The 16589-nt window shown below is 49.9% G+C and overlaps 1 protein-coding gene across 1 annotated transcript in view; it reads left to right on the forward strand.

Moving 5' to 3' along the window:
- Positions 1 to 750: 750 nt before the first annotated feature.
- Positions 751 to 16589, forward strand: part of LOC121540268 (glypican-5-like) — a 183840-nt gene continuing 168001 nt past the window's right edge. The window contains exons 1-2 of the mRNA XM_041849019.2: positions 751 to 1179; positions 16373 to 16534. Of these exons, the coding sequence (XP_041704953.2) occupies positions 1014 to 1179; positions 16373 to 16534 (328 nt within the window). The 5' untranslated portion in view covers positions 751 to 1013. The remainder of the gene's footprint in view (positions 1180 to 16372; positions 16535 to 16589) is intronic.

The following is a 16589-nucleotide window of genomic DNA, read 5'->3' on the forward strand; positions in this document are numbered from 1 at the left end:
TAGCTACGTTAACCCTGTATTTACAGGAATAACTACATTGTAATAAGGGCACAGTAACGCTAACTAAGTGTAACCAATGGTTTAGTTATTCATAAACACTTTTTACCCCCTCTTTTTGGAGAATGACATTTTCCAAAATATATGGAATGGTTACTGGTCAGACCATTCCATCTTTATTATCTGGGGGTGAAAATAACTTTTCGAGCCTCGTTGGCGCAGTAGGCAGCGCGTCAGTCTCATAATCTGAAGGTCGTGAGTTCGAGCCTCACACGGGGCAGATATTTTGCATTTACTAGCTGTATTTGAGTTCTCAGTGTATTGTTTTACCTATGAATGCGAACACAATTTAATACATCGATAAATAAATAAATATGATATCAATCCGAGGCTACGGCATGGTATAACTGCTTTTACAACACATGTTCCATGACTGACCACACGGTGGACGCAGTGTTCTGTTTTAGATTAATCTCTGCAGGCTAGAGATGCATATACAGTATAAATCAATCATTTGGACTATAAATTGTGTAATTATAAGAAAAACAAGTTGTTATTAGAGCTCAAATTGTTGTGTTATTGTTTTAAATGATCGCACAATGAATAGCCAAAATCTATGAACAAAGAACCCAATATTGCAATTCAGAAATGTTTTTATATTAGCCTATCTTGTGTGATGTTTCAAACCGAGAATTTCAATGATAGTGTAGGCTGGTTTGCGCAGTTTGTGTGTGAGAGAACGAGGGAGAGGGAGAGCGAGAGAGAGCTGTAGCCAAAGAACGGTGTTTCACTTTCTGAAGCGCATGGATTTTAACTGGAAAGCCTACTGAGAGAGGGAACGTCGTGCGCTCTATTGAACAGACCCAATATGTGAAATTTTAACAGATCGATCCAGTTGATAAGGACAGCGAATTTGTTTTGGGATTGTGTTACTTTAATAGCCTATTAGGCTACTTTTACAAACGGCCATACAACTTCCAGGATTCGTTGATAGTCTATCTGATTGAAATGGTGCAATGTTCCAAACAATACTCCAACGCGTTGACTTTTGGTTGATTTGGCTGACAGTTGTACTATGTGGAGCTTCAGGTGCAGGAGCGCACAGTTGCCATGAGGTTAAAACGGCTTTCCAATTGCGCCAGATCGGCCCGTTGAAATGGGTCCCCGAGGAACCTGGAACAGGTTAGTGCGCACTTGACTTGAAGGTCCTAACACAATTTCTCTGCAGAATGTCCAGGAGCCACTTTGCACCTGTGCGTGCTGTGCACCTGTTTCTTTTCCACAGGGAATTGATAAATCACAATCATAGAAATGTGACTACGGTAGCCTAGGCCTAGAGAAAGATTAAAGCAAACATGCCAAGCAAGTAGTAGTTGATGCTTTATCTTTGTTTAACGACCATCCTAAGAATTGGAAGTAAGTCCCTGTGAAGGGAGGCCATCTCTTGTTTCTTTTCTTTTCAAATACTGAGTTTATTATATGGATGTACTGACAATAACAGTCACAATCAATAACATTGCAGTTCTATATAAGATTATAATTTGTCAAGCACCAAAAAGCAATCAAACCATTTGAACCAATGTTCAATCAATAACCGTTTATTGAGGATTTAGAAATGAAGTGACCAAACAGATTATGAATAATTTAAAATTAGAAGCCCCTATATAAATATTTTTTAAGTATACCTTAATATGAAGTGACACAAAACAATTTTGCAATTTAGTTTGGAGATAGTATCATAATCAAATATCCCATTAAAATCAAATCAATCTTGTTTCCTTCACAAATGCAACCAAATCTTCTCTCTCTCACTCTCTGTCCTCAATGGACAGGTCAAGTGGCCGGTGACCTGAGCCCCTTGCGGCCACAATAGCTGAGCTGCGTGTTGTGTGTGATCATCTATTCTACAGTATATATACAGTGCATTCGGAAAGTATTCAGACCCCTTCACCTTTTCCACATTTTGTTACGTTACAGCCTTATTCTAAAATGGATAAGATAATTTTTCCCCTCATCAATCTACACACAATACCCCATAATGACAAAGCGAAAACAGGTTTTTAGAAATTTTTGCAAATGTGTTAAAAATATAGAACAGAAATACCTTATTTACATAAGTATTCAGACCCTTTGCTATAAGATTCGAAATTGAGCTCAGGTGTGTCCTGTTTCCATTGATCATCCTTGAGATGTTTCTACAACTTGATTGGAGTCCACCTGTGGTGTCACGTTCGTTCAAGGACGGGTCAGACCAAGGCGCAGCGTGATATGCGTACATGTTTATTTAACTGATAAACACACTACAAAACAACAAACCAAACGAAACGTGAAGTCCTAAGGCTAACAACAATACAAGCCTCCAACACGGAACAAGATCCCACAACTATCTAGTGCCCATAGGCTGCCTAAGTATGATTCCCAATCAGAGACAACGAGCGACAGCTGCCTCTGATTGGGAACCACACCGGCCAACATAGATGTATACATACTAGAACACAAACATAGAATATACACACCCTGACTCAACATATAAGAGTCCCCTGAGTCAGGGCGTGACAGTACCCCCCCCCCCCCAAAGGTGCGGACTCCGACCGCACAACCTTTACATAACAGGGTAGGGGCAGGGTGGGCATTCCGCCTCGGAGGCGGATCCGGCTCCGGGCGTGACGACCACATACTCTCCGCCTCCCTATTGCACCCCTGGTCTGGTCTGGACCTCAGCGCGCTGCTTCCCCTCTCCTTCCTCCCACGATACTCCAAGCCCTGTCTGGACCCTGGTGTGGGAGACCCCGAACCTGGAGAGGGGCTGATGTCTGGGTCTAGACAGGAACCGCTGACCGGAGCTGGACCGGGCGCCGGTGGAGCGGACCGCTCAGGCTCCGGACTAGAGCCGCTGACCGGAGCTGGACTGGGCACCGCTGGAGCGGACTGCTCTGGCTCCGGAGTGGAGCCGCTAACCGGAGCTGGACTCGGCACCGGTGGAGCGGTCTGCTCTGGCTCCGGAGTGGAGCCGCTGACCGGAGCTGGAATAGGCACCGGTGGAGCGGACTGCTCTGGCTCCGGAGTGGAGCCGCTGACCAGAGCTGGATCAGGCACCGGTGGAGCGGACTGCTCTGCCTCCGGAGTAGAGCAGCTGACCGGTGCCTGACCAGGCACCGGTGGAACGGGCACGGGCCGTGCCGGACTGGACACACGCACCACTGGCTTGGTGCGAGGAGCAGGAACGGGCCGGGCCGGACTGGCGACACGCACCACTGTCTTGGTGCGAGGAGCAGGCATGGGCCGGGCCGGACTGGCGACACGCACCACTGCCTTGGTGCGAGGAGCAGGACCAGGCCGTGCCGGACTGGGAACACGCACCACTGGCTTGGTGCGAGGAGCAGGCACGGGCCGGGCCGGACTGGCGACATGCACCACTGGCTTGGTGCGAGGAGCAGGAACAGGCTGGGCCGGACTGGGAACACGCACCACTGGCTTGGTGCGAGGAGCAGGAACGGGCCGGGCCGGACTGGGAACACGCACCACTGGCTTGGTGCGGGGAGCAGGAACGGGCCGGGCCGGACTGGAAACACATACCACTGGTCTGGTGCGAGGAGCAGGAACGGGCCGGGCCAAACTGGGAACACGCACCACTGACTTGGTGCGGGGAGCAGGGACAGGCCGTACCGGACTGTGGAGGCGGACTGGAGGTCTGGAGCGGAGAGCTGGCACAACCCGTCCTGGCTGGATGCCTACTTCCGCACAGTATGTGTGAGGCATTAGAACAGGACGCACTGGGCTGTGCACGCGCACTGGCGATACAGTACGTAGAACCGGCGCAGGATATGCGAGACCGAGGAGGCGTACTGGAGACCAGGAGCGTTGAGCCGGCACACCCCGTACTGGCTGGATGCCCATCTTCGCACGGCACGTGCGTGGTGCTAGCACAGGACGTACAGGACTGTGCCGGCGCACTGGCGACACAGTACGTAGCTCTGCATAACACAGAGCCTGCCCAGTCACACGCTTCCTCGCGTGAGTACGGGGAGTTGGCTCTGCTCTGACACTAGAGAGGGAACGTCGTGCGCTCTATTGAACAGACCCAATATGTGAAATTCTAACAGATCGATCCAGTTGATTAGGACAGCGAATTTGTTTTGGGATTGTGTTACTTTAATAGCCTATTAGGCTACTTTTACAAACGACCATACAACTTCCAGGATACGTTGATAGTCTATCTGATTGAAATGGTGCAATGTTCCAAACAATACTCCAATGCGTTGACTTTTGGTTGATTTGGCTGACAGTTGTACTATGTGGAGCTTCAGGTGCAGGAGCGCACAGTTGCCATGAGGTTAAAACGGCTTTCCAATTGCGCCAGATCGGCCCGTTGAAATGGGTCCCAGAGGAACCTGGAACAGGTTAGTGCGCACTTGACTTGAAGGTCCTAACACAATTTCTCTGCAGAATGTCCAGGAGCCACTTTGCACCTGTGCGTGCTGTGCACATGTTTCTTTTCCACAGGGAATTGATAAATCACAATCATAGAAATGTGACTACGGTAGCCTAGGCCTAGAGAAAGATTGACTGGGCACCGGTGGAGCGGACTGCTCTGGCTCCGGAGTTGAGCCGCTGACCGGAGCTGGACTGGACCCCGGTGGAGCGGACTGCTCTGGCACCGGAGTGGAGCAGCTGACCGGAGCTGGATCAGGCACCGGTGGAGCGGACTGCTCTGGCTCCGGAGTGGAGCCGGTGACCGGAGCTGGACTGGACCCCGGTGGAGCGGATTGCTCTGGCTCCGGAGTGGAGCAGCTGACCGGAGCTGGATCAGGCACTGGTGGAGCGGACTGCTCTGCCTCCGGAGTGGAGCAGCTGACCGGTGCCTGACCAGGCACTGGTGGAACGGGCACGGGCCGTGCCGGACTGGACACACACACCACTGGTCTGGTGCGAGGAGCAGGCACGGGCCGGACCGGACTGGCGACACGCCCCACTGGCTTGGTGCGAGGAGCAGGCACGGGCCGGGCAGGACTGGCGACACGCACAACTGGCTTGGAGCGAGGAGCAGGAACGGGCCGGGCCGGACTGGGAACACGCACCACTGGCTTGGTGCGGGGAGCAGGAATGGGCCGAGCCGGACTGGAAACACGCACCACTGGTCTGGTGCGAGGAGCAGGAACGGGCCGGGCCGGACTGGGAACACGCACCACTGACTTGGTGCGGGGAGTAGGAACAGGCCGTACCGGACTGTGGAGGCGGACTGGAGGTCTGGAGCGGAGAGCTGGCACAACCCGTACAGGCTGGATGCCTACTTCCACACAGTATGTGTGAGGCATTAGCACAGGACGCACTGGGCTGTGCACGCGCACTGGCGATACAGTACGTAGAACTGGCGCAGGATATGCGGGACCGAGGAGGCGTCCTGGAGACCAGGAGCATTGAGCCGGCACACCCCGTACTGGCTGGATGCCCATCTTCGCACGGCACGTGCGTGGTGCTAGCACAGGACGTACAGGACTGTGCCGGCGCACTGGCGACACAGTACGTAGCTCCGCATAACACGGAGCCTGCCCAGTCACATGCTTCCTCGCGTGAGTACGGGGAGTTGGCTCTGCTCTGACACTAGGCTCCGCCAACCACTCTGTGTGCCCCCCCCTCAAAATTTTATTGGGGCTGCTTCTCGGGCTTCCTCCTCGACCGGCGTCCTCTGTGTTGTCGTTGCTCCTCTCCTGCCTGGGCATCTACCTTCGCCCATGGTCCTTTCCCCGCAAATATCTCCTCCCACGACCACATCTTCCCCACCTGTGTCCAGGGTGTTCGGTCCTCCTGGGCACGCTGCTTGGTCCGTGTTTGGTGGGATCTTCTGTCACGTTCGTTCAAGGACGGGTCAGACCAAGGCGCAGCGTGATATGCGTACATGTTTATTTAACTGATAAACACACGACAAAACAACAAACCAAACCAAACGTGAAGTCCTAAGGCTAACAACAATACAAGCCTCCAACACGGAACAAGATCCCACAACTAACTAGTGCCCATAGGCTGCCTAAGTATGATCCCCAATCAGAGACAACGAGCGACAGCTGCCTCTGATTGGTAACCACACCGCCAACATAGATCTATACATACTAGAACACAAACATAGAAAATACAACATAGAATATACACACCCTGACTCAACATATAAGAGTCCCCTGAGTCAGGGCGTGACATGTGGTAAATTAAATTGATTGGAAATGACTTGGAAAGGCGCACACCTGTCTACATAAGGTCCCACAGTTTGTATTTGTATTTATTATGGATCCCCATTAGCTGCTGCCAAGGCAGCAGCTACTCTTCCTGGGGTCCAGCAAAATTAAGGCAGGTATACATTTTATTTTATTACAATACATTCATAACAGATTTCACAACATATTAAGTGTGTGCCCTCAGGCCTCTACTGTACTACCACATATCTATAACACAATATCCATGTGTACGTGTGTATAGTGCGTATGTTATTGTGTATTTGTATGCATGTGTCTATGTTTGTGTTGCTCCACAGTCCCCGCTGTTCCATAAGGTGTATTTTTATCTGTTTTTTTAAATCTAATTTTACTGCTGGCATGAGTTACTTGATGTGGAAATGTAGTCATGGCTCTATGTAGTACTGTGCACCTCCCATAGTCTGATCTGGACTTGGGGACTGTGAAGAGACCTCTGGTGTCATGTCTTGTGGGGTATGCATGGGTGTCCAAGCTGTGTGCCAGTAGTTCAAACAGACAGCTCGGTGCATTCAACATGTCAATACCTCTCACAAATACAAGTAGTGATGAAGTCAATCTCTCCTCCACTTTGAGCCAGGAGAGATTGACATGCATATTTTTAATGTTAGCTCTCTTTGTACATCCAAGGGCAAGCCGTGCTGCCCTTTTCTGAGCCAATTGCAATTTTCCTAAGTCCCTCTTTGTTGCACCTGACCACACGACTGAACAGTAGTCCAGGTGTGACAAAACTAGGGCCTGTAGGACCTGCCTTGTTGATAGTGCTGTTAAGAATGCAGAGCAGCGCTTTATTATAGACAGACTTCTCCCCATCCTAGCTACCTTTGTATCAATATGTTTTGACCATGACAGTTTACAATCCAGGGTTACTTAAGTGTTGCTGTCATTTCAGTCACTGTGGTAGCTGACGTGTATAGTGTTGAGTCATCCGCATACATAGACACACTGGCATGTCGTTAGTAAAGATTGAAAAAAGTAAGGGGCCTAGACAGCTGCCCTGGGAAATTCCTGATTCTACCTGGATTTTGTTGGAGAGGCTTCCATTAAAGAACACCCTCTGTGTTCTGTTAGACAGGTAACTCTGTATCCACAAAATAGCAGGTGGAGTAAAGCCATAACACATACGTTTTTCCAGCAGCAGACTATGATCAATAATCAAAAGCCGCACTGAAGTCTAACTAAACAGCCTCCACAATCTTTTTATCATTAATTTCCCTCAGCCAATCATCAGTCATTTGTGTAAGTGCTGTGCTTGTTGAATGTCCTTCCCTATAAGCGTGCTGAAAGTCTGTTGTCAATTTGTTTACTGTAAAATTGCATTTTATCTGATCAAACACTAAGGGTTTACTAAGGGTTGGTAACAGGCTGATTGGCCAGTTAAGGGGGCTTTACTATTCTTAGGTAGGGGAATAACTTTGCTTCCCTCCAGGCCTGAGGGCACACACTTTCTAGTAGGCTTAAATTGAAGATATGGCAAATAGGAGTGGCAATATCGTCCACTATTATCCTCAGTAATTTTCCATCCAAGTTGTCAGATCCCGTGGCTTGTCAATGTTGATCGACAATAATATTTTTTTCACCTCTTCCACACTTACTTCACGGAATTCAAAATTACAATGCTTGTCTTTCATAATTTGGGCAGATATACTTGAATGTTTAGTGTTAGCGTTTGTTGCTTGCATGTCATGCCTAAGTTTGCAAATCTTGCCAATGAAAAAATCATTAAAGTAGTTGGCAATATCAGTGGGTTTTGGGATGAATGAGCCATCTGATTCAATGAATGATGGAGCTGAGTTTGCCTTTTTCCCCAAAATTTCATTTAAGGTTGTCACGAACGTCGAAGGATGAGGACCAAGGCGCAGCGTGATGAGCGAACATACTTTACTTTATTAAGTATCACACGATAAACAAAACAATAAACGATAACGTGACGTCCTAGGTCTAAACACAACCAACACGGAACAAGATCCCACAACTACTGTGGGAAAACAGCCTGTCTAAATGTGGTTCCCAATCAGAGACAACCAGCAACAGCTGACACTCGTTGCCTCTGATTGAGAACCACTCTGGCCAACATAGAAATACAACAACTAGATAATTAACATAGAACACAAACACATAGAATCTACACACCCTGGCTCAACATATAGAGTCCCCAGAGCCAGGGTGTGACAGTACCCCCCCCCCCAAAGGCGCGGACTGCGACCGCGCCTAAACATAAACCAAACAGGGGAGGGCTGGGTGGGAATTCCTCCTCGGAGGCGGTTCCGGCTTCGGGCTTGACCACCACCCTCCAACAATCCCCCCGTAGCACCCCTGGTCCGGTCTGGCCCCGCTGGCTGGAGCTGGACTGGACATCGTAGGAGCGGATTGCTTAGGCTCCGGTGTGGAGCAGCTGACCGGTACCTGACCAGGCACCGGTGACCCAGGCACGGGTTGTGCCGGACTGACGACGCGCACCCCTGGCTTGTGCGTGGAGCAGGAACGGGCGGACCGGGCTGACGATCGCACCCCTGGCTTGGTGCGTGGAGCAGCAACGGGCGGACCGGGCTGACGACGCGCACCCCTGGCTTGTGCGTGGAGCAGGAACGGGCCGGACCGGGCTGACGATGCGCACCCCTGGCTTGGTGCATGGAGCAGCAACGGGCCGGACCGGGCTGACGATGCGCACCCCTGGCTTGGTGCGTGGAGCAGGAACGGGCCGCACCGGGCTGACGATGCGCACCCCTGGCTTGGTGCGTGGAGCAGGAACGGGCCGTACCGGGCTGACGACTCGCACCCCTGGCTTAGTGCGAGTGGCAGGAACAGGCCGGGCCGGGCTGGCGACGCGAACCATTAGCTTGGTGCGGGGAGCAGGAACAGGCCAGGCCGGGCTGGCGACGCGCACCGTAGGCTTGGTGCGAGGGGCAGGAACAGGCCGGGCCGGGCTGGCGACGCGCACCATTAGCTTGGTGCGGGGAGCAGGAACAGGCCGGGCCGAGCTGGCGACGCGCACCGTAGGCTTGGTGCGAGGGGCAGGAACAGGCCGGGCCGGGCTGGCGATGCGCACCCCTGGCTTGGTGCGTGGAGCAGCAATGGGCCGGACCGGGCTGACGATGCGCACCCCTGGCTTGGTGCGAGGAGCAGGAACAGGCCGGGCCGGGCTGGCGAAGCGCACCATTAGCTTGGTGCGAGGAGCAGGAACAGGCCGGGCCGGGCTGGCGACGCGCACCATTAGCTTGGTGCGGGGAGCAGGAACAGGCCGGGCCGGGCTGGCGACGCGCACCATTAGCTTGGTGCGGGGAGCAGGAACAGGCCGGGCCGGGCTGGCGACGCGCACCATTAGCTTGGTGCGAGGAGCAGGAACAGGCCGGGCCGAGCTGGCGACGCGCACCGTAGGCTTGGTGCGAGGGGCAGGAACAGGCCGGGCTGGGCTGGCGACGCGCACTGTAGGCTTGGTGCGAAGGGCAGGAACAGGCCGGGCCGGGCTGCCGACGCGCACCGTAGGCTTGGTGCGAAGGGCAGGAACAGGCCGGGCCGGGCTTGCGACGCGCACCGTAGGCTTGGTGCGAGGGGCAGGAACAGGCCGGGCCGGGCTGGCGACGTGCACCGTAGGCTTGGTGCGAGGGGCAGGAACAGGCCGAGCCGGGCTGGCGACGCGCACCGTAGGCTTGGTGCGAGGAGCAGGAACAGGCCGGGCTGGGCTGTGGAGACGGATTGGAGGCCTGGAGTGAAGAGCTGACACAACCCGTCCTGGCTGAATGCACACTCTGTGTGAGGCATCAGCACAGGACGTACAGGGCTGTGTACACGTACTGGCATAACAGCACGTGACACTGGCGCAGGATATCCGGGACCGAGGAGGGGCACTGGAGGCCACGAGCGCTGAGCCGGCACACTCCGTCCTGGCTGCATGCCCACCTTCGCACGACACGTGCGGGGTGCTCGCACAGGACGTACCGGACTATGCCGGACCACTCGTGGCACAGTACGCAGCTCCGCATACCCCGGAACCTGCCCAGTCTCATGCTGCCATGCCTGAGTACGGGGAGTTGGCTCTGCTCTACATCCAGGCTCCGCCAACCTGCCTTCCGGCCCCCCAAACCCGGTGGCCTCCTCTCCTAATCTCCCAATTCGCCCTGTGGCAGCCTCCTGCTGCCCCATCGCCCATGCCGTGTGCCCCCCCTAAAAATGTATTGGGGGTGCCTCTCGCCTGTCCGACCACGGCCCGGTTGGCGCCGCTTCTCCTCTCCTGCCTGGGTCTCCCCCTTCATAGCCTTCCGGTACCGGACGGCCTCCTCCTCCGTAATCTGCCCCCAACCGAGGAGGACATCCACTAGAGTTACCTCCTGCGTGTGTTCCTGGACACGCTGCTTGGTCCTGTGGTGGTGGGATCTTCTGTCACGAACGTCGAAGGATGAGGACCAAGGCGCAGGGTGATGAGCGAACATACTTTACTTTATTAAGTATCACACGATAAACAAAACAATAAACGATAACGTGACGTCCTAGGTCTAAACACAACCAACACGGAACAAGATCCCACAACTACTGTGGGAAAACAGCCTGTCTAAATGTGGTTCCCAATCAGAGACAACCAGCAACAGCTGACACTCGTTGCCTCTGATTGAGAACCACTCTGGCCAACATAGAAATACAACAACTAGATAATTCACATAGAACACAAACACATAGAATCTACACACCCTGGCTCAACATATAGAGTCCCCAGAGCCAGGGTGTGACAAAGGTGCTCCAAAGCTTTTTATTATCATTCTTTATGTCATTTATCTTTGTTTATAGTGTAGTTTCTTCTTCTTTTTATTCAGTTTAGTCACATGATTTCTCAATTTGCAGTACGTTTTCCAATCGGTTGTACAGCCAGACCTATTTTCCAGCTCTTTTGCCTCATCCCTTTCGCCCATACAATTTGTCAATTCCTCATCAAATCACGGGGATTTAACCGTTTTTACAGTCATTTTCTTAATGGGTGCATGCTTTTTAGTAACTGGGATAAGCAATTTCATAAATGTGTCAAGTGCAACGTCTGGTTGCTCGTCATTACACACCACGGACCAACAGATATTCTTCACATCAACAACATAGGAATCACTACAAAACTTATTGAATAACCTCTTATACACAATATTAGGCCCAGCCTTTGGAACTTTGGTTTTCCTAGTTATGGCTACTATATTGTGATCACTACATCCGATGGATTTGGATACTGCTTTCAAACAAATGTCTGCAGTATTAGTAAAGATATGATCAATACATGTTGATGATTTCATTCCTGTGCTGTTTGTATCTACCCTGGTAGGTTGATTGATAACCTGAACCAGGTTGCAGGCACTAGTTACAGTTTGAAGCTTTCTCTTGAGTGGGCAGCCTGATGAAAGCCAGTCAATATTTAAATCACCTAGAAAGTATACCTCTCTATTGATATCACATACATTATCAAGCATTTCCCACAAGTTATCCAGATACTGACTGTTAGCACTTGGTGGTCTATAGCAGCTTCCCACCAGAATGGGCTTTAGGTGAGGCAGGTGAACCTGTAGCCATATTACTTCAACAGTATTTAACATGAGATCCTCTCTAAGCTTTACAGGAATGTGGTTCTGAATACAGACCGCAACGCAACACCGCCCGCGTTGGCATTTCTGTATTTTCTGTAAATGTTATAAACTTGTATTGCTACCAAATGTTTGTTTTCATGAACCTTGTTTTTAACACTTTTCTGGGATGCTTAATTATTTTTCTTGCTTTACTGGGAAGCTTAGCAGAGGTAGGCATACTCAGGTTATTTTTATTAGTGCAGGGTGAGCTGCACACAGTGGACTTTCTACTAGGGCACACCACCTCAGTGCTAACAGTATTACTCTGGTTCATAGGCATATGATTACTGCATACAATAGCAGTAGGTTCAGCAGAGGTATTCCGGGCAGTAAGAGGGACATAAATTAGGTTATTTACATTGTGTCTTCCAACGCCCCTAGGATAATGTACATTTGCTGAAGCATTATGACAACTCAGCGACACAATGGTAGGGATTAAATGAGCTGGACTTGGGTCATTGATAAGTCATTGTCTCATTTCAGCCTTATAATGCTGTGAAAGGATCCATGAACACAAATTATTTGGGTGGATTCCATCCTCCTTATAATACGAGCTTTGTTTCCAGAAGGTATCAAAATGGTAAATAAATGTTACACCCACAGAGCTGCAATAGTTTCGTAGCCAGTTATGGAGGGCTAAATGTCTGCTGAACCATTCAATGCCACGATTTAGGGAGGGCAGATGGCCAGATATTATGGGGCGTTTGTTGGTGTAAAGTAGCGACCCAATCAGTTCTTTAAAATCCATCTTCAGCTGTTCTGAGCTGCCATTCATAATGTAATTTGACCCCACATGAAACATGACAGTATCAGCCCCCGGTGACTGACTCACAGCCTCGGGCAGCAACCTGGTGATATCCTGAACTTTTGCCCCAGGAAAACACAAAGTCTTTGCCCCAGGTACAGATACAGTGGGGGAAAAAAGTATTTAGTCAGCCACCAATTGTGCAAGTTCTCCCACTTAAAAAGATGAGAGAGGCCTGTAATTTTCATCATAGGTACACGTCAACTATGACAGACAAAATTAGATTTTTTTTCTCCAGAAAATCACATTGTAGGATTTTTAATGAATTTATTTGCAAATGATGGTGGAAAATAAGTATTTGTTCAATAACAAAAGTTTCTCAATACTTTGTTATATACCCTTTGTTGGCAATGACACAGGTCAAACGTTTTCTGTAGGTCTTCACAAGGTTTTCATACACTGTTGCTGGTATTTTGGCCCATTCCTCCATGCAGATCTCCTCTAGAGCAGTGATGTTTTGGGGCTGTCGCTGGGCAACATGGACTTTCAACTCCCTCCAAAGATTTTCTATGGGGTTGAGATCTGGAGACTGGCTAGGCCACTCCAGGACCTTGAAATGCTTCTTACGAAGCCACTCCTTCGTTGCCCGGGCGGTGTGTTTGGGATCATTGTCATGCTGAAAGACCCAGCCACATTTCATCTTCAATGCCCCTTTCCTTTACACGGATCAGTCGTCCTGGTCCCTTTGCAGAAAAACAGCCCCAAAGCATGATGTTTCCACCCCCATGCTTCACAGTAGGTATGGTGTTCTTTGGATGCAACTCAGCATTCTTTGTCCTCCAAACACGACGAGTTGAGTTTTTACCAAAAAGTTCTATTTTGGTTTCATCTGACCATATGACATTCTCCCAATCCTCTTCTGGATCATCCAAATGCACTCTAGCAAACTTCAGACGGGCCTGGACATGTACTGGCTTAAGCAGGGGGACACGTCTGGCACTGCAGGATTTGAGTCCCTGGCGGCGTAGTGTGTTACTGATGGTAGGCTTTGTTACTTTGGTCCCAGCTCTCTGCAGGTCATTCACTAGGTCCCCCCGTGTGGTTCTGGGATTTTTGCTCACCATTCTTGTGATCATTTTGACCCCACGGGTGAGATCTTGCGTGGAGCCCCAGATCGAGGGAGATTATCAGTGGTCTTGTATGTCTTCCATTTCCTAATAATTGCTCCCACAGTTTACCTATTGCAGATTCAGTCTTCCCAGCCTGGTGCAGGTCTACAATTTTGTTTCTGGTGTCCTTTGACAGCTCTTTGGTCTTGGCCATAGTGGAGTTTGGAGTGTGACTGTTTGAGGTTGTGGACAGGTGTCTTTTATACTGATAACAAGTTCAAACAGGTGCCATTAATACAGGTAACGAGTGGAGGACACAGGAGCCTCTTAAAGAAGAAGTTACAGGTCTGTGAGAGCCAGAAATCTTGCTTGTTTGTAGGTGACCAAATACTTATTTTCCACCATAATTTGCAAATAAATTCATAAATAATCCTACAATGTGATTTTCTGGATTTTTATTTCTCAATTTGTCTGTCATAGTTGACGTGTACCTATGATGAAAATTACAGGCCTCTCTCATCTTTTTAAGTGGGAGAACTTGCACAATTGGTGGCTGACTAAATACTTTTCCCCCCCACTGTATATGCCTCACCATCGAACTCCCTATCACAATTGCCGGAATGATCCGGCCTCTGCCGTGTCTCGAAGCAGATTGCCAGGCCAGAGCCACAGAACTCATCTGAGAAGAGGGCTGCTGAGACGCCGGCTGCATGCAGGCCACAACCGCCAAAGGGACAGAGCTCTGATCCAGAGAGCACGGGCCAGCGGAGGGGGGCCGCGGTGGTCCAGGCTGTGCCCAGGCAGTTGATTGACTAGGACAGGGAGAGGTAGCTGGAGGGGCATCCACAGTTGACAGTGCATGTCAGAGCAAAAACAAAGCCAAGATGTCGAAGGAATTGTCCGTTGAGCTCCGAGACAGGATTGTGTCGAGGCACAGATCTGGGGAAGGGTACCAAAACATTTCTGCAGCATTGAAGGTCCCCAAAACAGTGGCCTACATCATTCTTAAATGGAAGAAGTTTGGAAACACCAAGACTCTTCCTAGAGCTGGCTACCTGGCCAAACTGAGCAATCAGGGGAGAAGGGCCTTAATCAGGGAGGTGACCAAGAACCTGATGGTCACTCTGACAGAGCTCCAGAGTTCCTCTGTGGAGATGGGAGAACCTTCCAGAAGGACAACCATCTCTGCAGCACTCCACCAATCAGGCCTTTATGGTAGAGTGGCCAGACGGAAGCCACTCCTCAGTAAAAGGTACATGACAGCCCACTTGGAGTTTGTCAAAAGGCAGCTAAAGACTCTCAGACCATGAGAAACAAGAGTCTCTGGTCTGATGAAACCAAGATTGAATTATTTGGCCTGAATGCCAAGCATCACATCTGGAGGAAACCTGGCACCATTACTACGGTGAAGCATGGTGGTGGCAGCATCATGCTGTGAGGATGTTTTTCAGCGTCAGGGACTGGGAGACTAGTCAGGATTGAGGGAAAGATGAATGGAGCAAAGTACCGAGAGATCCTTGATGAAAACCTGCTCCAGAGTGCTTAGGACCTCAGACTGGGGTGAAGGTTCACCTTCCAACAGGACAACGACCCTAAGCACACAGCCAGGACAACGCAGGAGTGGCTTCGAGACAAGTCTCTGAATGTCCTTGAGTGGCCCAGCCAGAACTCGGACTTGAACCCGATAAAATATCTCTGGAGAGACCTGGAAATAGCTGTGAAGCGACGCTCCCCATCCAACCTGACAGAGCTTGAGAGGATTTTCAGAGAAGAATGGGAGAAACTCCCCAAATACAGGTGTGCCAAGCTTGTAGCGTCATACCCAAGAAGATTCGAGGCTGTAATCGCTGCCAAAGGTGCTTCAACAAAGTACTGAGTAAAGGGTCTGAATACTTATGTAAATGTGATATTTCAGTTTTTAATTTTCAATACATTTGCAAAAATGTCTAAAAACCTGTTTTTGCTTTGTCATTATGGGGTATTGTGTGTAGATTGATGAGGAACAAAAACAATTTAATGAATTTTAGAAAAAAGCTGTAATGTAACAAAATGTGGAAAAAGTCAAGTGGTCTTTCCAAATGCACTGTAAGTCAGTCACCTCTCATCAGTTACATGATACATTTGTGCACACAATCCTGTCATGATTGACACAAGCAATGACTTAGGCCTAGTTGAGTTTGTAAGTAAGCATGTCATTAACTCTGGTGAGTTTACACTCAGCTGCATCACTCTCTCTCCCTCTGCATCCTCCTCTCTCTGCACCCTTGGAGATCGTGTATCTGGACTTTGATTTAGCTAGGTCCAGCCGGCCGGATAACCAAAGTCTATTTCTGAAGCTCTTTCTCACTCTCATTCCTGGCACCACTATCCCAGCCTTGTGTTTTAGTTTCATATGGGAGATAAAGCATTATAGTCACCCTGGACCTCATCCAAATGTGATTGTAGCAGATGAAGCTTTGCTAACTCAAAGGGAACTTGAATACAGGGGATGGGTATATATGAGAACTACTAGAAGTGTAGAGAAATAATGTATTTGAAACATTTATTCACTCAACTATTTGAGTAAGTATTATTAATCACATTTGGTCAAAGCTTCTAACACACTTAATTTATGTCTTTCACATTTGAAGTGTGTGTCATGCTCAGGTTTATTGTTGTAAAAGCTTTCTTCTTCTTTCCCAGATGGCGAGCTGCAGATCTGCAAGCACCCAGGCCCGTCGTGTTGCACACGCAAGATGGAGGAGAGTTACCAGGCAGCAGTGCGCAGAGAGACTCTCCAGAACATCCGTTCGTACAGCTTTGAGCTCAAGTACCTCATCGTGGGCCACGCCTCTGCCTTCCAGGGTAAGGATAGGGACAGGATGGAGGGGTAAGGGAAATGGATCTGTGGCACAGGGGC

This window comes from Coregonus clupeaformis, chromosome 26, assembly GCF_020615455.1.
Source record: "Coregonus clupeaformis isolate EN_2021a chromosome 26, ASM2061545v1, whole genome shotgun sequence".
Taxonomy (NCBI): Eukaryota; Metazoa; Chordata; class Actinopteri; order Salmoniformes; family Salmonidae; genus Coregonus; species Coregonus clupeaformis.